Source organism: Manacus vitellinus, unplaced genomic scaffold, assembly GCF_001715985.3.
Source record: "Manacus vitellinus isolate BGI_N305 unplaced genomic scaffold, ASM171598v3 scaffold_12_pilon, whole genome shotgun sequence".
Taxonomy (NCBI): domain Eukaryota; kingdom Metazoa; phylum Chordata; class Aves; order Passeriformes; family Pipridae; genus Manacus; species Manacus vitellinus.
Genome location: NW_021938949.1, coordinates 11,261,384 through 11,282,115, shown reverse-complemented (window position 1 = coordinate 11,282,115; position 20,732 = coordinate 11,261,384). Strand labels below are relative to the sequence as shown.

The 20,732-nt window shown below is 41.6% G+C and overlaps 2 protein-coding genes across 2 annotated transcripts in view; both read right to left on the bottom strand.

Annotated features, from left to right (window-relative positions):
- Positions 1-612: 612 nt before the first annotated feature.
- ARL6IP1 (ADP ribosylation factor like GTPase 6 interacting protein 1) lies at positions 613-7,360 on the bottom strand. The gene is made up of 6 exons (XM_018067405.3): positions 7,214-7,360; positions 5,327-5,460; positions 3,596-3,715; positions 2,605-2,722; positions 1,899-1,983; positions 613-1,667 (listed from the first exon to the last, which is right to left on the bottom strand). The coding sequence occupies exons 1-6, from the start codon at positions 7,217-7,219 to the stop codon at positions 1,549-1,551; spliced, it is 582 nt and encodes a 193-aa protein (XP_017922894.1). The 5' UTR covers positions 7,220-7,360; the 3' UTR covers positions 613-1,548.
- A 4,575-nt stretch (positions 7,361-11,935) lies between these two features.
- The window catches only part of SMG1 (SMG1 nonsense mediated mRNA decay associated PI3K related kinase), a 56,345-nt gene continuing 47,548 nt past the window's right edge, over positions 11,936-20,732 (bottom strand). The window contains exons 53-62 of the mRNA XM_018067404.2: positions 20,093-20,562; positions 18,936-19,073; positions 17,899-18,051; positions 17,387-17,566; positions 16,945-17,172; positions 16,291-16,502; positions 15,986-16,092; positions 15,073-15,252; positions 14,823-14,929; positions 11,936-14,182 (exon numbers count right to left, since the gene is read on the bottom strand). Of these exons, the coding sequence (XP_017922893.1) occupies positions 14,105-14,182; positions 14,823-14,929; positions 15,073-15,252; positions 15,986-16,092; positions 16,291-16,502; positions 16,945-17,172; positions 17,387-17,566; positions 17,899-18,051; positions 18,936-19,073; positions 20,093-20,562 (1,853 nt within the window). The 3' untranslated portion in view covers positions 11,936-14,104. The remainder of the gene's footprint in view (positions 14,183-14,822; positions 14,930-15,072; positions 15,253-15,985; positions 16,093-16,290; positions 16,503-16,944; positions 17,173-17,386; positions 17,567-17,898; positions 18,052-18,935; positions 19,074-20,092; positions 20,563-20,732) is intronic.

Below are 20,732 nucleotides of genomic sequence, written 5' to 3'. Positions count from 1 at the left end.
GACGTTCCCATGGCAACGGGGACGCTTCGAGCGGTCGGGTACGCCAGGGCGCGAGGGACAAAACACTGCGAGCGTACGGGCAGCGCCCGAGGAAAGCCCTCCGTGTGCCCCAAGTGTCCTCCCCAGGGACACCGGGAGGGCTCGCACGGGCAAACCGAGGGGCTGCGGAGAGCAAAGCCACACCAGGAGGATGGGCTGTGTTTCAACTGTTTGAACGCCCAAGGGGAAGCCGGCGCTCGGTGCCGTGGCAGATGCGCAGCACCTCAGCCGTGTCAGTGCAGGGGCGGAGGGGAGGCACCAGAGCTCGTGGGAACAGCCCCGGGACAAGGGGCAGTGTCACCGTTTGGCTTTTAACATCTTTTCCAGCAACGGGCTGTGCCAGTTAAGCGCATCACTTCCTAAACCATTCCCCCCACGTCCAGGATCTCTCACAGTGACAAGCCGGACCAATTAACCAGAGCACTTCCTAAACAATTCCCCTTCACATCCAGATCTCTCCCCGCCACAGGCTGTGCCAGTAGAACACTTCCTAAACCATGCCCAGCTTCTCTTCTTGATTGAAAAATGCATTTACACCGTTTTCTGTCCATTCACAAAGAGCAAGTCTTAAACAAGTTTCTCTTTAGTCTGTATTTACCTATTCAACAGTTACAATAGACACTGAAGAGAGTTCATTTTCAAACAGTAAACTTTTCACACAGTAACACAGGTTTTAGCTTTTTAAAGAAAAAAAGTTCAGTTTTAAAAAAGGAGGGAGAGGTCATAGAAAAGCACAAACAATTCAGGCTTATTTACAGAGACAAACCCAGCATATTCAGAGTGATTTTTGTATACAGACAACAACATTCATAAAACCAAACGTGCTACATGGCTCCATGACAACAGCAGTTTCCAGAACAATCAGCTGTTCAGGTAACACACACCTTCACTCATTTTCTACAGTCTCAGTGCAATGAGTTTACACTACAGCTAAATAACTGAACTACAGATTTTTGTATTCCAGACCCCTACTCAACAGATAATCTGGTATACAAACAGATTCAGTGAGACAATGGAAACACCTTCTGCCCCCATTTTGGGTGTGCACCCTCAGCTATGGCCCTTCTCATTCAGCTAATTGTTCTCCTGCCACAAGGATCAGTAGTAACAAGCCTCCAAGGCCTTCAGAACTGCCTTTCATACCTGCTGCAGCCACAACTAATGATCAGTGAACTAACACAGCTACAGAACTACTACCAGGCATTACAGCTCTGCTGTTGGGGTGTTTATTGACAGGGCTCTTAGTTTGATGAAGACACTTAAAAAGCTCCACACACCAAAGGAGAGGATCTCTCAGACAGGATCAGCTGCAGGCTGCAGAACCCTACTCAGCACAGCAAGAGAGACAAACCCACAGCAGTTGCTGCAGTGACATTTTCACTTCATCAGGGAGCCAATTAAAAACAAAAAAAAGCCAGTGAGCAATGTAACTTCTATTGTCTTAATTACACGTTAATTCTCAAAACTGATCCCAAGGAAACCTTTAACTAGAGTGAACAGCAGTTGTCTTCATTCATTTTTCTTTTCCTTGTGCTTGAGAAGTTTGTTTATCTCCCTTTTCGCCATTCCAATATACTTTGTGATGATCCCATGCTGGTTTAGTCCAGGAAACAGCAAAAAGAAACTTACTATAGAGGGGAAGAAAAAAAAAAGAATTAATACTCCCTTAACACTCTCTTAACAAACTTCTGTCACTTTGCTTCCCTTAAGCTCTATTAACTGCTTAAAAAGAGAAAAACAGAACTCCACAACAAAGATACCCCACCACACTAACATCATGAAAAATTTCTTCTACCAGTCTCACCCCTTCTCAGAGAGCTAACAAAAAAGTCCCTGGTGTTTTGCACGTTCACACTTACCAATAAGATAAGTCAGGAAAAGATTGTGAACTTGCTGTCCAATCCAGGCAACCACGGCAAGAGTAAAGAGCATGGTCATGAAGTACTAAAAAGTGAAAAGGGAAGAGTTACCACAGACCCTGTTGGGGATTCTCCCCTTCCCTTCAGTATTTGGCAACACGTCAACATTTAAAACTAACTGGAAGTATTCTGGCTCTTCCACATGCAATACCTATGCACAGGTGTGTTAAAATTGAGATTACAGCATCTGCAGTTGTATGTTCTCGTCTATTTTCAGACCATCAGCTTTACAGGACTGCAGTTCTTTTCTGCCCAGATATCCCTGCCATCCCCACTGACACCATCTCAGCCTCACACCACACCCAAGGCTGTTTTTGGGACAGTAGCTCAGTAGTTCACGTACCAGCTGACACACTAGTTTGTGTACACAGCAAACAGCTTGTTTCCAAAAATTTACCTATCCAGAGAAATCCAGTCTGGCTTTATCTTATTATCAATGATATGCTCCCAAATGCACAGAACTGCAAGTTTTGAAGTCCTGTATCTTGCCCAAATGTGTGACCAGTGTCATGTCACAGCCAGAACTATCAGTTCTTGGTTCAAAATAGCAGCTTGTTCAGGCACATGCCTTGATAAAATACTTTAGACAAAGCTAAACCAAACAAAATCTTAAAGACAACAGAGATTAACTCCTAGGAGTCAGTACCATTTTAGGCTTTTCTTCCTTCAGAGCGAAGAGGCGTTTCCACCAGCCAACAATCCGGCGACGAGATTTTACCAAATTGCTGCAAATCTCATGAAATCTTTGCTGCTGTTCCGTAGTCCTTTTATTAAAGAAAAAACAAACAAACAAAAAAACCCAAAAAAAAAGGTCAGAAATAAGAATTCAAGATTTAATCTGAAATTTATAAAAATCCCCCGTGGCCTTTTTCCAGCAGTAAAAATACATCCAGTGCTTATCCTGGCATTTGCTTTGCTTAGTTTTATACCTCTTATTTACTTAGCACTGTAATGCAATTGTACATATCATTTTCCTCTATGCTGACTCTCCTAAACTCCTAAAGAGCAACCACGTTCAAATCAGAAGACCACTGATCTTAACCTGATACCAGTGTTATACACACAAGTAATACACACTGTCTGTTACTTTGGCTTTTATGTTAGTACTACACAATAACTTTTATCCACCAGTCATCTTAAAGCATATACACTAAAATTTACTTTAACTCAAAATTTAGTTCAAATTGGGTCCTTCTCCAGCTGACTGTTCAATCACATCCATACTCATTGCACTATTTTCTTCCTTCATCATATTTAATAGTGTCACTATACAATCAATACTCTTCTACATAATTATCATTCTCAGTATTGATTATCCATTAATTACTAAAAACTAGTTTAGCAGAACTAACTAGCATCCTTAATGGAGAGCAAAGAATGTGCCTATTCCTTTGAAAAAAAAATCTTATTTTTCCAGAAGTAAAGGAACAATAAAGGTCTGCTGTAGTAATTATCTTCCAGAAAAAGAATGAAGAACATCTTACTACTGCCCTCACTTCATATATAACAGAGATTGCTGATTTCTCACTACGAGTCCACAAAGTTATCATTTGGTGTCTGCAAATCAGATATCCATTTTGATAAAGTTCATAATGTATTAGCACTCAAGAAACTGTTTTAATTCAAGCTTTCCTCACCATTTATTAGAGCCAAAGATTCGAGGTGCAAGAGCAGGAACAAGGTAATCAGCCAAACAGAGGAACATAACGAAACAGGAGACGCCTGAAAGAACTGATGGGTCCAAGTAGTAGATCATCCTGCAGAGAGAAGATAAATTATTTCTGCATCCTCAAACTGCTAAATACTAGACATACTTGGTCACCTCTTCAGACTGGCTCAGAACTTCAAATAGTAGACTTACCCACTTGCCCAACCTCAAAAAAAAAAAAAAACCAACAAATTTGCTCATATTACTAATAAAGAGAGGTCCAAGTACTTCAACACTAAAACAGAGAAATAACAGGTGAAAAATATTTTTTTCTTAATGTACTGGATAAGAAAATGCCACAAGCATAAGTGAACTTAACACTGACAGAGGGATGAGGATGAGTAAACACATGAAATAACCAGGTAGAGTGAAAGCTCTAATTTTGTTGGTTCATAAGTCAGAAAATTCAGATCTACTGCAGGTTGTCATTTGCTCTGCCTCACCTCTGAGAGCCAGACAAACCTGTTCCAGACAAGGAGCCATAAATCTCCACTTGGACAGTGCTGCACTGTCCGTATTCAATGTGCCATCACTCAAACATGGCAGAAAGGAGACTGGACAAAAACCGGCTCATCTCCTAAGTGTCTGCTAATACCCAGCTGTGCCCTGTGCTACTTAACTGCACTTCATAGAACTTCCTGAACACTGGAAATGACCCAGTCCATGGCAGGGTCAAGCATTCTGTACATCTGCACAGTGCTGAGCTGAATGTTCCAGTTCATTTTTGATGAAGTACCAATTCAGAATCTGAAGTAGTTCTGCATTTCCTCAAAGTATTATTCAACTCAAGATCTTTCCTTTTATAATCAAAAAATTACAGCAGAGTATCCTAAAGTTCATGCAATTATTTCTTTCAAAATCTACTTTTCAGTTTCATTTGATTTCCATCCTCCTCACTCCCCTGAAGACCACAAAATTTATATTAGCCAGAAGAGTGATTATCCCTGCCTCACCTGGGTCAATATTCAATTTTGTAACCCCTCTCTCCTTATTGCAAGAAAAGATACAACTAGCAAAGTGCCCAGCTGGTGTAACACCTGCCTGCACAAGGCAGGTCAGGTCATCTTGACTATTACCATGTTACAAGTGCCTCCAGCACCTCCAATCCAGACAGGCAGCATCCTCCCACTCTGTTGACTGGAAGTTACTTGCAGTCTTTCCTTTCCTCCTTTCTCAAAGGAGATGACAGAGAATGTAAAACCAACTGAACTCATCTGAAACACCACAGCAAAGATGCAGAATAGGAAATTTTGCCCTACGGAGAAAAGTTTTCCATAATGATACTGCTGTTGGTTTGGGGGAAAAAAGCCAAAGGAGATCAGATTTGACTAAGAAGCAGGATACAAAGGATGAGTGCAGAACATGGACACACCATTGAAGAATATTCAGCTGAGCACAGTAAAAACTCCAGCAACCACTGCTGGGAAACAGCTTCTGCAGAAAGCTCTGTCCCTCCTCCGAACAGGACGTGACTCGTGTTACTTCCTGTTTTCAATACTTCTGGTTTTTCTAACAAAGTTCACAAACTTTAAGAAGCAGAACCTGGAGTAAAAGCCCTCCTGCTAGATTTCTGAAGATATCTTCCTAATTTTCTTAACAGGTTTGCTACCCATCACGGGGGGTGCACTGGTGTTGCAGGCTCCCTCCAGAAGGTACTTACAGGAAAGCAAAGGAAACAACACTCATCAGCGCCAGGGGAAACCAGGCTCGCTCCCAGCGAAGGACTTTGTCCGTCAACAAAATCACTTCTCCCCATCCTTGCAACTGCTCTTCCAAGCCAGCAGTTTCAGAAGTCTACACAAGAAGAGAAGAAAACTCCTTTATTAACCAGAATATCAAATTAATTCCCACACAGAAGCAACTAAAAACAAAACCCCGGTGCAATAATTAAAGATCCCGGTCACAAACCTTTCTGAGTAATTAAATTACTAATAATCTTGTGAGTTTTGTACTAAGATACGACATTGTAGCAGTGATACTTTAAAATTATCAAGATCCTACCACAGTCAAGATCCTAGTGCAATATCTTATTAGACCAATTAATACCTCCTCCCACATTTTGCCAAGGTGTTTTCCCCCAATCTCCCATTTACCATACTCCCTCCTCCAAGATTAGCAGAAAGTCAAGTTTTAAAGTCTAGCTAAAACCTCTCAAGTTTTTCAACATGGGGAAAACTGCAATGTGAGAACTATTTAAAATAAATGTATTTTCAAAGACAACTCTACCACATTAAACTGAAGCTTTCCAGCTCCTGTCCAACACCAATTTCTTATCACGTGGAAGATGGATACAAACTCAGAATCCACAGTACAGAAGAGTTACCCAATTGATCACATTTGGACTGCAAAGAAAGTTTTCCCACAGATTGCCTGGTGATCAGGCAGCCTTTAAACTCCACTTCCAATATGATTCCTACATTCCTCCCTACACATCTCCTGCACTGGCATCAGCTTGCTAAGCAGTTCACCTGAGGTGTTCCACATTTAACAGAGCTTAACAGTCTCCCCTCAGAGGGAGACAGGCATCTTAGAGATTACAAAACTCAGGTAACCATGAACAGAACCTAATGCTGCCCAAGTAGTAAGAGCTGAAAAGTCACCAAGACTGCACATCTGCTGTGCACAGGTAGCAGACCAGGTCTGACTCTCAACTATGTGCTACACTTAATTCCACCACTAAAATAGCACAAACAGCTGAGTGCAGCTATCAGGGTAAAACAGTTTTCTTCCGTGATACCACCGGAAATTACTTGAAAACTACAAAATAAAGTGTAGAAAACCACCTGGTATGCTGCTGAACACCTTCCAATTATACTTATTTCCTGTCATAAACACAACCTTGTCACATGGAGATAAACCAAAAACCTGTGTTTCTCCAGGAGGCGTTTTATGACAAACTGTTTTGCTTTATTACTTCTGGCTATCTGCATTTAACGTTACAACCAAGACAAAATTTAATGGGAAGCAGACTGGAATATAACAGTGTTACTAACACCAGCCTGCCTCTATCAGCCTAGGGGACAACTACTGTAAGTTGTTATCCCACTGGGCCAGGTAGGGGACACTTGAGACAGCTTTTACCAGCATCATCCTCACCCCCGAGCCCACCGGTCAAAAGTGTTTTCTCGTGAATCAAACAACAAAGCTTCCAGAAGTGAGAACTCCTGCTCTGAAAGGGGCATCCCTCCCGAACAAGGCACGTATTTTGGGAATACAGTTCCGTGCACTCATTCTGCAGGCTCCGACCTGCTCCCAGCCCTGCGCTCTTGGCAGCTGCTCCCTGTCCCCGGCCCGTGTGGGCAACACCGCAGCGCCCGAGCGCTTCCAGCCTCCCCTCCTTCGCTGTTACAGCGATTTTACCATTTCCTAGAGCAGCCCTACAGAGATAAATATGCAAATGCCCGTATTTAAGCATTCGAGCCCCCCTTCGCACATTAGTTAAGCTCATCACAGGGCTCCCGCCGCTGTCCTGCACCGCTGCGGCGCTCGGTCCCGCAGCGGGAGGCTGCTGACAGTCACAGAGACACAGACAATTGGACACACGCACAGACATTCTGGGCAAGCCCCATCGGTCAGGTAACGCCGGGTGCTGGTGCGGGCTCCGGCACAACGCCGATGCCGCTCCCCAGGCCGGTACACGGAGCAGCCGCCCCGCCCGCGGCCCCGCCGGGCCCCCGCGCCGATCACGCACCGAAACCGCCTCACACCGCGCGGGCAAGGCAGGGCAGCGCGGCCCGGCGCCCGCCAGCCCCTCCGCAGCCCCCGTGGGGCAGCGCCCTGTCCCCGCGCCGCCCCCCTCACCAGCTTAGACGCTGTGTTGTCGCCCTCCGCCATCTTGCGCACCTCCCGCACCGCCGCCCGCCGGCCACGCCCTCCCGCGCGCGCCGCGCCACCGCCTTTAATAGCCTCCGCATGCCCCCTCGGCTCCCTGATGGCCAAGCCCCGCGCCCCGCCGGCCGCCGGTTGGCTGGAGCGATTCGAACCGGCGCGAGCGTTGCGCGCGGCCGCCCCCCTCCGCGTCGCAGGCGGCTGAGGCGGCCGGGCTGAGGCGGGGCCGGGCCGGGCCGGGCGGCGCGGGGAGCCTTAACGGAGGGTTCAAAGTGGTGGTAACCCAATAAAAAATCACAGAATCAGTTAGGTTGGAAAAATCCTCTAAGATCACCGAGTCCAACCTTTGACCGACCACCACCCACCACCACCACCACGTCAACCAGACCATGGCACTCAGTGCCCCGTCCAGTCTTTCCTTGGACACTTCAGGGACGGTGACTCCACCACCTCCCTGTGCAGCCCCTTCCAATATCTAATTTCTTCTGTGAAGAAGTTCTTCCTGAAGTCCAATCTAAACCTCCCCTGGTGCAGCTTGAGGCTCTGTCCTCTCACCCTGTCCCTGGGTGCCTGGGAGCAGAGCCCGACTGCCCCTGGCTACACCCTCCTGTCAGCTGGTTGTAGAGCGATAAGGTCCCCCCTGAGCTTCCTCTTCTCCAGGCTGAACACTCCCAGCTCCCTCAGCCGCTCCTCCTCCTGCTCCAGACCCTTCCCCAGCCTCACTGCCCTTCTCTGGACCTGCTCCAGCACCTCAATGTCCTTCCTGAACTGAGGGGCCCAGAACTGGACACAGCACTTGAGGTGTGGCCTCACCAACGCTGTCAGTAACATCAAAGCCCAACGTGTTTTATGTCCTTCATAACCTGTGGCAAGCACGGGAACAGACAGGAGAAAGGCACTGGGATATAAATACTGTTTCTGACTCAACATTCTAAATGCTTTAGGCACGTGCATTAATGAGCTTAATCACATTGCCCAGGGTGTAATGCAAGGCTAAAATGAGAGCAAAGAAAACATCTCAGGCACCAAAACTGCTCTGGCACCAGCTTGGTGGAGAGAAAAAAGAGAAGGGCTAAGGAGGACACTGGAAAAGCAAACACATGACAGTCCTGAATGGTTTGATCTTTCACAGAGTGCTTTCCCCACTCACTCAAGAATGTATATAAAGAACAGATTCTTTACTGAACAACTTTAAAATGCATTCACATGCTGCGAAAAGATAACAGTATTTTGTGTACCATTTTACACTTATAAATGATGGAGTTCACTCTCAAAATATAATTTTACCACAGCAAAACTCAAACAAACACTAATTTCATAACTAAGTGATACTAGCAGTAATATTATTAGTCTTTAAGAGTACGGAGACACATAGAAGCATGACCTCGAAGCAACCTTCCAGTATCTGAAGGGGGCCTACAGGGAAGATGGAACTGTAGTGATAGGATAAGGAGTAATGGATACAAACTGAAAGAGGGGAATCTTAGGTTAGATATAGAAAGAAATTTTTCACTGTGAGGGTGGTGAGACTCTGGAACAGGTTACTCAATAAGGTTGTGGGTACCCCAGTCATGGCAATGTTCAGAGCCAGGTGAGATAAGGCCTTGAGCAATCTGGTCTAGTGGGAGGTGCCCATGGCAGGGAGGCTGGGACTAAATGATTCCAACCCTTAGTATTCTATGATTTTATGATGCATTGCAGTTCTTAGGAGTATTTGCAGTGTCCTGCAGCAGCGCTGCTGTGGCACAACCAGATGTGTCTGATACAATCAGCCAGCCCCCGGTTTCATCCATGTATACAGTTCTCACCACAAAAACCAAAAGCACTTACCAATAGAAAAAGCAGGCATTTCCATCATCTTCAACCCGTCACATTCATCATCTTCCAGCCAGTCTTTCAAATGCCAGCTCCCAAATCAGTCTGCCCTGGCATCTTTTCTCGCATTCCAGAGGGCCTGCAGAGGTGCCATTCCCTCATGTTAAGTGTTGCTCCGTAACTTGGAGGGGCAGAGGGAAAGGTGAGTGTTGCTGGGTGCCCTCACACCCAGAAATACCAGAGATGGGCCATCACACTGCACAGAGAGGACAGCGTGGGGCCCAGCCACCTGCTCGCACCCTCCTTGCTGGGCAGCCAGGCCTTGTGAAACACCATGTAAAATCAGAAACAATGTCTGTGTGTACATATACATGTATATATTTATAAATTCGGTTGTTAAAATCTGAGCCCTGGTGCCCGATGCAGAGGGTGGCAATAGCATTAGCTCAGTCCCACCTCTCATACCTCACCTGAGCTACAGCCAGCCGATTGTTTTGTTTGCTGCAATAGGATCAGTCTTCCTTTACTGAAATTCTCCCAGCAGATGCACAGAACATTAAATGCCCAAGCTAACTCCAAAGTACCTTTAAGAGGAGCAGTGTAATTGCTCTGTGCACTTAGAATAGAGACACAAAGTTTGCATGTCCAGCCTCCACCCTTTCATCATATCTAATATGCATTTATTATGCTATTAATAAAAAATTAGCCTGATGAATGGCAACATTGCTCTAATCAGCTATGCATTTAAGTACATGCAGTAGTTGTACATAATATCTGTATTTTCAATAAACTGCTCTAACTAAAATGTATACTCATAACCATTTTCCACTAAAGGAAAAAGTGCATGTTTTAATTTGAGACTGTGTTAAGAAACACGGGTGGCATCCTGAACTTTTTTCCTAGTCCAATTCTTTAATGCAGAAAGTGTAATAAAGTGTAGGTGTCTGCTAATTTTAGGAAAAGCTTGCCAAAAAAAAAAAAGGAAAGGGAAAAAAAGAAAGCAAAGAAACCTTTGAAGTACTTGAGTGTACTAAAACAGCATGTCTAATGTATCAGGCACAGAACACACTGATGAATAATTGAAGCAAATTAACCTTCAAGACTACAGCATTCAGAAAAACAAGAGCTTTAACTTCTCCAGTCCTCTCCTATTTCTGAAGGAATACTTTTATATGGTGCTTCTCATTCAGATATCCCCAAGCAGTTTGATTTTACCAGTGCTGTTTATGGACAGCACTAAAGTGTCACCAATGCTTTTATAGATCTCTCATTCACTCTTCCTTGGAAAACTAGCTCCCTGCCTCTGATTGATGTCCAATTTATATGATCCTGGAGTCTTTTACAGATACTTGAAAAATTAGACAAAATATTACTATTTAAATAGACTAATCCTTGAAGGCAAAACTAATAGTTACGAAGCAAAACCAGACCGTGAAGTCCCTACAAAGTACAAAAATAACTGTACAGATCTGTTGTAGTTTCATTTTTAGTTACACTGACACTGCCATTAACCTACCAACACCACTAAAGACTCCAGTTTAACACATCCCAGCAACCTGTTTGGCAGAGCTGTGCTCACATCCTGGCTTTACAGAAGGGGAACAGGAAGAGAGGCAAACAAGCAAATGGATTTTCAAAGGGTTAGGAGCATCTCAACCACAAGCCTGTATGATTGGGAGGGGGTAACAAAACTGCCCAGCATACGTGGAATTTGGCTTTGAGAAATTACTTCATAGTATGATCCCTTGGTTATCATTTACTGCAGGTGAGTGGCACACAAAAAAACTGCCATCAGCTGAACTGTTTGACTTCTACAGCTTCAACTGATTTGTATGTATTTAGAGACGTGATTCCAGATCAGCATTACCCTAGGTGTGCCTCACTCCAGAGAAAGGTAAACATAGCAGTTTTACTGAAAAGAAATGAAGTATCCTTATGTCTTTATAAGAGACACATCTTTTAAGAGAATGTAACTAATGCAGTCTTACTTACTATGCAAGCTGCATGCACAGAATCTGGATTTTCCGTGTCACCAAGACTGTACTAACCTGCCATACTGTCAACATTTCCAAGAAAAATGCACCAGCACACAGAAGCAGACCCACTAACTCCTGCACATCTGAGCTGTCTCCTTTACATTAGCTATGCAAATTAAATCTCTGGAGAATCCTGCCTTAATTTGGGGTTTGGTTTGTATTTGTTTGTATCAGGCACTTCATTCTTCCCTGTAATTTTCACAACCACACGTAGTTTTGCATAAAAGGAAATTAAAAATACATATTCTTTTTTGTTTGTTTGTTTAAACTTTATTAAATTACGCAGTAAGAACCCATCTCCACACAAGTGTTTCATTTCTGGATTGCAGAGGTATAATACATGAGCCACAGGTGAGTGCATTACCCCTCCCTTCCCCCCAGCTTCCAAGAAACAAAACAGCAGGTACAACACGCTCCTGTTTCTATGGTTCTCCAACAGATTGTTCGTAAGGTTATTTTTAAACTGGAGAAAAATGAAAAGGACCAACAGTGTCAAGTGTCTTGTTCTGCATATGAATGTTCTTCACTGCAACATTCCAACACCTTTCCTTGCGATGCCACGGCGCAGAGGGGCAGGAAGCAGCGGCAGTGGAATGCATTTGCACGGGTACTGTTAGATGCAAAGCCTGTGACTTCCCTAGAGGTAATCAGGCAATCAGAGTGCAAGGAAGGCCATGTGACTGTTGAAAACTCCTACACTTCAAAGTGCATGTCCACGAAAAATTGGCAACAGAGGAGAAAGTGAATTCTAAGACCTACTGCGGAGGCAGAGCAGTTAGCATAGTGCAAATACTGAAAGGAACACAAGTTTGCCTGGCATTCATTATGTTATCCGAAAATTACCAGCCAAGCTTCATACTCAGATGAACTGCTGCAAACCCATTCAATTAAATTAATTTTATACCAGTAGTGGGCTTGGCTCAAATCCTTTAGTACTTGGATTTTAACAGAAAAATGCTGTATTTAAAGTGTGTTTTTACTCTGAAAAGTGACTAAAATGGCATAAAGGATCTTCCCCCATTTTGCAGGAACTGTGCATAATGAACTGATGAAGTTCACAGAAAAGAATTTTTTAATACATAACTACACAAATTTATCTGGGTTGAGAATGCCAGTGTGCATTTCTGCTTTAGATATCAGCACCAGTATGATTCTGTAGTTGTAATTGAATTCTGTGGGGTTTATTTGCTCTAAGAAAAGGAAGTTGCCTTTTCCTAAAGGTGTCCCACTTAAAAAAAAGAAGCAAGAAGTCTTTTAGACAACCAGCAGACAAGCAGGACCTCGATCCAAGTAAGATGATGCCATTTTTAGAGAGACTTTTCTGACCATAATCACACTTTGAAAACTGATTAAAAAAAACCTTGGTGGAAGATTCCCTACGGATGCATTACTGAACAACCATCTATAGAAGTAATATGGCAAAGGAAAACTACTTTGCAGAAATCTTTACAGATCTAGCTGAAAAAAAATTGGAGAGTCCTTCATTTCTTGGATTATACGTATACCCCTGTGACGTGAAGCAATAGAATTTACAAGTGTAAACTAAAAGAATTAGGAAAGTGAAGTAAAAGGCATATCACTCTACCTCCATCAGAACATCACTTTATTGTTTATCTGTCATCAACAATGTAAAACTCTACTAGATACTCTATCCTGGTTTTTAAAAAGGTAAAGATTACATTGGTTTAGCTACGTCGTACGAAAGAAACTACAGCAATCACAGTAGAATGAGATTGGAGGGACAATTTGAATTACAAAAAAGTGTACAGTGCAAGCAGAGGGAAGTGCACATTAAATCAAATGCCTGTAGAATTCATTACTTTTAAATGCACAGTGACAATTTTGAGAAACTGTACATAATAGAATCACAAAAATGACTTTAAAATAACCAAAATTACATTTTGCACTTGACCATCCAACTCATAAGTAATCATTGATGTTCTATATTTTCAGTGCTTTTGGAAAAATTGTTTACCAAACAAAATTCAAGTTGTTAATTTGACTAAACTGTGAAGTAGAAGGATTGAAATAAAAAGTATATTGGAAGTACACCTAACCTACAAGAATAAGCCAAGAGGGGTGTATGCAAGGAGAGGCTGGAAGGGAGGAGAGAAAGGAAAGAGGAAAGGGAGAAGAGAACAAAGGCTTTTTCTTCTATCTCAGAAGTTCTTCCAATGCAGCGTATATCTGATGTACAGCTCTTTGCTTTCAGTCCATTTCTGAAGTTTACATTTTGTAGCCTTTTCCCGTACTAACTGGTCGACTCAACCAGCACTGCTGCCACGTAACAAGAGTAACAAGAATCTGAATGCATCAAATCTGCCCTTGCTGTGATTTCTTCATGGCCCCATTTTTCTGTTTTTCTTTGAACAGGGTTCGGTGTTTCCTGAATTGTTCACAGGGTCAGATGGAATTGAGTTCCAAATCACTCTGCGGTTTGTAGCATCCTGATTTCTTTCTGCAGCTGACCCCCAGACACGTTTGCAGTTCTTCCGTAGCAGAAAGACAAACCGTGTTGCTCAAGCGGTGAGCTTTCACCCTTGACCGTGGGGGTTGCAGACCATTGTGTTTAGCGTATCCCTGAGTGCAGCTATCCTGCAGGATTCACTTCCCAGTGCACCGAGATTTCCTAGGTTTCCTCAGATTAAGCCCCAGTATGCATCACCACCGACTGTGGTGCGGCTACGGATGCCTGAGGCCGAGTTGATTCTGGTGGATGTCTGACCTCGCTGAACCAGACCGATCTGCTGTCTCCATACTCATACCCAGGCAGTCCAACCTTCATACAGCTGAGCCAAGTTATCTAGATTAGTTGCTTCCTTAATCACAAAGTCAACCTATTAAAAAGGTCAAACAAGTAATTAAAAATAAGATAAAATTGTAAAGGTGTTTAAGTGATCTTAGAATTTACTGCTGAATGTCACCTGCAAATGTTTCAGTGGAAGAAAAACTATTGTAACTGTAAACATAACTTTGCACAGTCCACATAAGAAACAGGAATTTGCACTGCAGGGGCAAAAAAAGGTCATACAATCTCAATAATAGCCCCTGTCTGGAAAATAGCTACAACATTCTTAAATTGATATGGACAACTGGGTCCCCTGACTCCACTTCCCAGAGACAGGAGCGTGGCTGTGTTATCTCAGCAAACACAGACAAGTTCTGTCCTTGGACAGCTGTACAGATCTCGTGTTCTCCTTGCCTATCAACAGCTGTGGAACAAATGTTAGCTTACTGAAAGACAAAAGGCAGTTCTATCCAATTCATGACTTTACATAAACCTCCCATATAGAAAACAAAGGCACATGACAGGGAAAAAAAAATGAATGCAACAATACAAGGCAGCAGCAAACCTGATTTGCACTGGAATATGTCCCACACCCCAAAAGGAACTTGAAGACACACTTCAGCACACATCCTTACTACCACATATTTAAAGCAAGGACCAGCATTGGAATTTTATTATTTTCCACTCACCTGTTCAGCCACAGACATTCTCCTGTTGGGATCCACATCTCGGCCCTCTAACTTGGCTTTGACCCGCTTCCACACGCTAACTGCGTATGAATTCCTTTCCTGCACAGCTAAAGGCACAAAATAAAGTTAATCCAATTTTACATTCCTGCACAGAAAACCACCAAGGCATTTTAGGTTTCTTTGTTGCTGTCAGTGGTGGGATTTTTTTGGTTAGCTTTTTCTGTTTATTTCTTTTAAGGCCTGTATTTACCTTTTCCTGTTTTAGGGTCCCTGGCTGTCTTTTTGGGACTACAAGCAACACTTTTGCCAGTTCCTGGGACTGTGCTTGGAGGAGTATCTGCTGATGTTGCAAGGTTTTTCTGAATTAGCTTTCTTGCATTCTGTGACATCACCTCTGGCTGAGTTTTCTGCCCTGTATTGCTACGTACAGCTGGAAAGAAAGTTTAAAAGCGCTTAAAGTCTTCAAAATAATAATGTATTATAGAGGCAAGAAAAAGCACAATTAAATGGGTACAAATGCAATTATCACTCCTTCAGAACAAATGCATTTTAAATTTGCATTTTAAACTCTGTGCCAGTTTTCAATCTTAGCATTTTCTAATTTCTTTCACTTCATAAACAAGAAGTTTTATTCCACTGCAAAACATTTGTTTACATTAAGCAAATTTTCATGGGCTCTCAACCTCTATCATTTGTAGGGCAGTTATAAAATGCAATCCTTTTTCTTGATGGAAGTTATAAACCTGTACCTAGTCCCAATATTGACAGTAGAATAATTCTTTAAATAGAAAGGATTTCTCATGAGAAATGCTATTCATGTTTTTAACTGTAATGAAAATTTTGCAGACATGAATGTTTTTGTAGGGTTTCCAAATTAATTCCAAAGTTATCATATATTTTAATACTAATTTAACAGAAACTACAGTTCAGCTGATACATATGACAGTGTAGAACACCATGTGTTCTAGGTGTTGTGGGGTGAAACCAGATCCCAAAGGCTATGATCAAGCAGTCATTCAGTATTGTATGATGTATTACTTAAATTTTATGGGGTTTTATAATCTTATAGAAGTTGTCCGTATTTCAAAATTTAGTAAGAGCTAAGATCCCCTCTCTAATATCAATTCCTGGTGGTTTCATGTTTGCACTTGTTCAAGTATTACCTGCAGCAAAGGTTGGCTGATATGTAGGAGCAGAAGTTGGGCTTGAGCATTCATTTGATGTATCCGTGACTAAGGGTGATGCAAAACCCACCAGATTATTGTAGACACTAGAAAACATAATGAAATTGATAAATATTCATGCAACTACTTATTGAAAACTCAAAAAGAAAATTAAGTCAAATTTTGCAAAAAGATTTCTGCTTTCTAAGACAACCATCAAGTAGGTGCCTCGTGATGTGTTCCTGCTACATGAAAGCAGACAAGCAAAATGCCTTTTCTCACTTCAGACAAGATGACTTCCTTACCTTTGGCTCTGTGTTTTTAGTTCTTTCAAGGTGGGAGTTATTTCCTGCAGCATTTCAACATGTTCCTGACTGCGGACTTGACCCATAACCTGAACTAATGTAAACAGAACTGTCTGAATATTATCTTGCCACGATTTATATTCGCCCAAGAACTGCCTAACACTATTCTCATAGGGAACATCTTCACCATCTGCCAAAGCTGCTTCTTCATCCTGTAACAAAGGTGTGCAAAAAGGTTAACTGCTATATTTTGGCTGAGAATAAAGTTGAGCATCTCTTAGCCCTTTCAGCCCCTCAGTTTGTCATTTGACTACTAATAACCATAATGTTCAGTAGTTACATTTCAAGAAGGTAAATTCAAAAATGGTAAAACATTTTACTGATTGATTAAAACCCAAGAGAATTTATAAACAAAGTATTTCAACTGCCAATAGAGAGAAAAGGTTCAATTCAACCAAAGCCTGCTTAGCCTAATGTAAGAAAGTTTTATGAATTCTTAAGAGATAAAATTAACTCTATGTCTTGAACTCCATATGCATGAACACATTTCACTATTTCTAGATACTTTAAAAAGCACATAGCTGCAAGTGTTATTTTTCTTAAACTGTATTGACATGAGTTTGAGGAATAAATTTAAGGATGTTTCAGGCATACCTTTGCCATAGCTTTCAGTAGATGTTTGACATCTCCAAGTTGTCTGTTATGACCCGTAAGCACAGTTTTAATACTATCCACCAGATTCTGAATTGTTTCACAAACTGTTTCTATTTGCTGTTCTCTTTCTGTTTGTACTGTTCTCTGGGTAGATATTTCCTGGGTCAACTGCTTGTGAGCTGAGTGAAGCCATTCAGAGCTGCCAATAGGATGTTCAAGACCAGTGCCCTAAAAATAACAGAAACATTTTATCTGTATCCAGAGATAAAATTCAATTACCGTGTAGATGCCACTGCAAAGTGTTTATCAGCTGACAGCACAAACCCTGTGATCCACACCCCATTTGAAGAGACACATAACACTGACTTAGAATGGAACACAAAACTGAGAACTCCTTACAGGGATTCTATAATGTTTAAGTTTTGCTTTGACCTTTGCTTACCACTCTCTGGAGCAGGCGAAGCTCCAGGTCAGACACTGAGCTGTTGAACTGCGATGCAAAGGAGCACATTTGCTGACAGCGTTTGAGAAGTTCAAATAAAGCAGCATCAAGATTTAAGGCTTCTGCTGTTCTAGTACGTAAACTTTCAAAATGAATGATATTACTGCAAAGGAAAGTGACCTGAAAAATCAAAGCAAGAGTGAGATAAATTATTCCAATTCAACTGCCTATTATACAAGCTGCATTTTTTTTCACATCCTTAGAAGTGAGAATTTTAAACACACAGATACTGCTCTGTTACAGTAGCTGTATCATCTCAGGGTCATCCAACCCTGCAGCAATTCTCACAGAGATTATTCATATTGCTTTTCAAGAGGGATTCCCAGAAGTTTTTGGTTATCTATGTTTGGCCTTTAGAGGCAGAGCAGAAAAATATCTTCTACATAAATCTCAAGTAGGAAATGAAGAGTGAATACACGTAGAATCAGTAGTACTGTACTTATCTATAATACCTGACTTGCTCTTTGACTTTCTTTAAGTACAAGGTTTCTTCTTTCAGCAATAGTGGCATCAAAATCTTGCAAGACTGGTGCCAGTGCAGGATTAGCACCTCCTGCCCATTTTAAACGCTGCTCAATACTTGCTTCAAGTGCTGCTAGTTTCTCCTGCATCAGGGAAGAAAAAGAAATCCAAACCCCACTTATATATACATAAATCCAATCCATACTGATATATATCATTCCAAGTCTAGTTTTAAAAAAAAAATGCATATATAACACATTTTTATGCCCATATATGTGAAATACTGTGATATTCATGATTTGTAGACGTTAGTTTATGCTGTTTAAAGGTTTATTTTCAGTACACATCACAATTGAGTTTGACTGTTATGGAAAGTAACCAGTCTAAATCTCAACTTGCCATAAAAAAAAACCCAGCAAAAGTAAGCACATTTTTAGGCTAAGAACTATATAAAATCATGGAAGTCCTCAATTATTTTGCAAATAATTTAAAAAATTATTACAAATAGTAGCTTTATAACTAAAAAGGGAAATTAAAATTCAGGAAGCTAAGCATTATTTATTTTAAACAATTAAACATTCTATAATACCAACACCAAGAAAAGCTAAAAAGCTGAGCCAAGCCACAGTACCCAAACCTTAAAACACGGAATAATTTTGCCCAGATCTACAAAGGAAGCTTCTGACACTTAGCTAGTAAAATTATTTACTATCATTGTAGTAAATTCTAAGGCAGACAAAGAATAGGACCATGAGCACCCTTCAGAAAGAAAGGCACCTTAACAGATTTGTATTTTTCCTCAAAGAGATTTACTGACATTCCAGAGAAAATGTTTTCGATGAGACAGCAAAATCAAACACTGTGACAGATATATCAGACATAATGAAAGAGATCTATTAAACACCCTGACATTTGTGCACAACAGCAAGATAGATAACATAGTTTGAAAGTGGCAGATGATTTTGAAGTTTGTGTTAGAATCACATTTCAATACTCGGGTGAACAAACCTCCCCAAAACAGTCATACCTGTACTGTTGCAATCGAAGCTTCAATCTGACTGAGTGTGTGAAGTTTCTTTTTCATGCTGGCTAAAATTGCAGAGCGAGGTGGAGGAGTGACAGAAATAGCTTGGGGGCGACTGATGAGGAGATCTTCATGCTGCCACTTTAGGGAGGTAACAGCAACACTCGGTTATCAGAACTGCTCAGCACAAAAGACTTTGCTTCATAAGCAGCAATTCTAGTGCTCTGGTACATTTTATGAGTAAGGGCATTTAAAAGGGCTGCATGTCAGATGATACCAGCATGGCTGGTATCTAAGTCATTAGAGAGCGTTAAATTATACAAGTAGTTGTAAATTATGTTCTGCTGGCTTGGATGTTCGTACCATTAAACAGTCACTAACTTACTAAAAGTGATTTACACACATTTTTTTGAACTGAAGGAAAAGCCATCAATATTCAGAAACAATTCATTTGTGATGCATTAAAATCAATACAACTTTGTTCACCAGTCTATGGAATGGTTTATTAACTGACAACAGAGAAAGCCTTGTCCCTTAACCTACAAATCACTATAAAATCAAGAGCACTGACACTACAATACAACTGGATACCCAGTGTACAGTTCAAGGTACACAATGGCATTTATTTAAGGCCTCAGAAGAGCATTTTTCAGGATTGATAATGCTATTTATATTTTTTGATGAGGCAAACAGTGGAGCAAGGACACAGCTAATGCATTAAAACTTTGAAGGAAAGATACAAGACGACATTCAGCAATGCATGCTGTTTTAAGCAGTCTTCTCCCTTAAAGTCATAATCTGTTTGGAAAACAGAGGGAGAATGGGACAGCATTGGTAGTAAGAAAGCCAGTGAATGACCTATTTTCTAAGAAATGACTTAATGGCTATTGAAAAAAAAAATTACACATATTGACTCAAAAATAATTTATACATTGCCAGATTTGCTTCTTATGAAGCAGCTAGTCTTCAAAAGGAGGTAGCTTTAACACTTTTTTTCCGTGTATATTTACAGCATAATTTAAAACCAAAACAGAGGCCATTAAAATACTCTAGAACTTATGCAACAAAATATAAGGTTTTGTTGAGCTCAGACACCCTAACCCACGCTCACTTTCCACAGACACAATCCAGAAACAAACAGCCCTGGGCTGTGACCTTACCTGGAACATGGCAATGTGCAGCTGCACTCTCTGCAGACTGGTCTTGCAAGAAGAAATACTGGTCTCAAGTCTGCGCACCAGGTCGTGTTTCTTCCACGCGGTGTCGTAGGAACTCGCCAGAACTGTCGCCCTGTTCATCACCAACTGGGAGAACTTCCCAATCTGGATGTTGTGCTCCACAGCTTTCTTGCACAGGTCATCCACAGAAACTTTGCTTTCTGCTCCAAAGTCTTTAGCCTCTACCTGAGCAATGATATCGACACCCAAAGCGCTGATGAAGCTGCACAAAGTCAGTCCCAAAGCTTGATTTGGAAGGCCAATTAAAAGCTGCCTCACAAAGTCTGCTGTAAAAGCCTTAATTGGTTTGGCCATTTGATCTTCACTAAAACAAGAGTTCCTGTAAAGGGCTTTCACATTGACAATTTGAACAGGTCCATTTACTGCATTCTGGTCTTCAAGTGAACTGATTCCTTTTAAAGGAAAGAAATAGTATTTTTGTTATAAAAAAATATTTGAAGCACCTAGAAAAATATTACTCAACTTATAAACACAGATCACAGGAATTTATTTTGAATTTCTGCATCCTTGACATATATGAAGGGTTAAGTTACAGTAAAAGTGCCCATTTTATGTTCTGAAC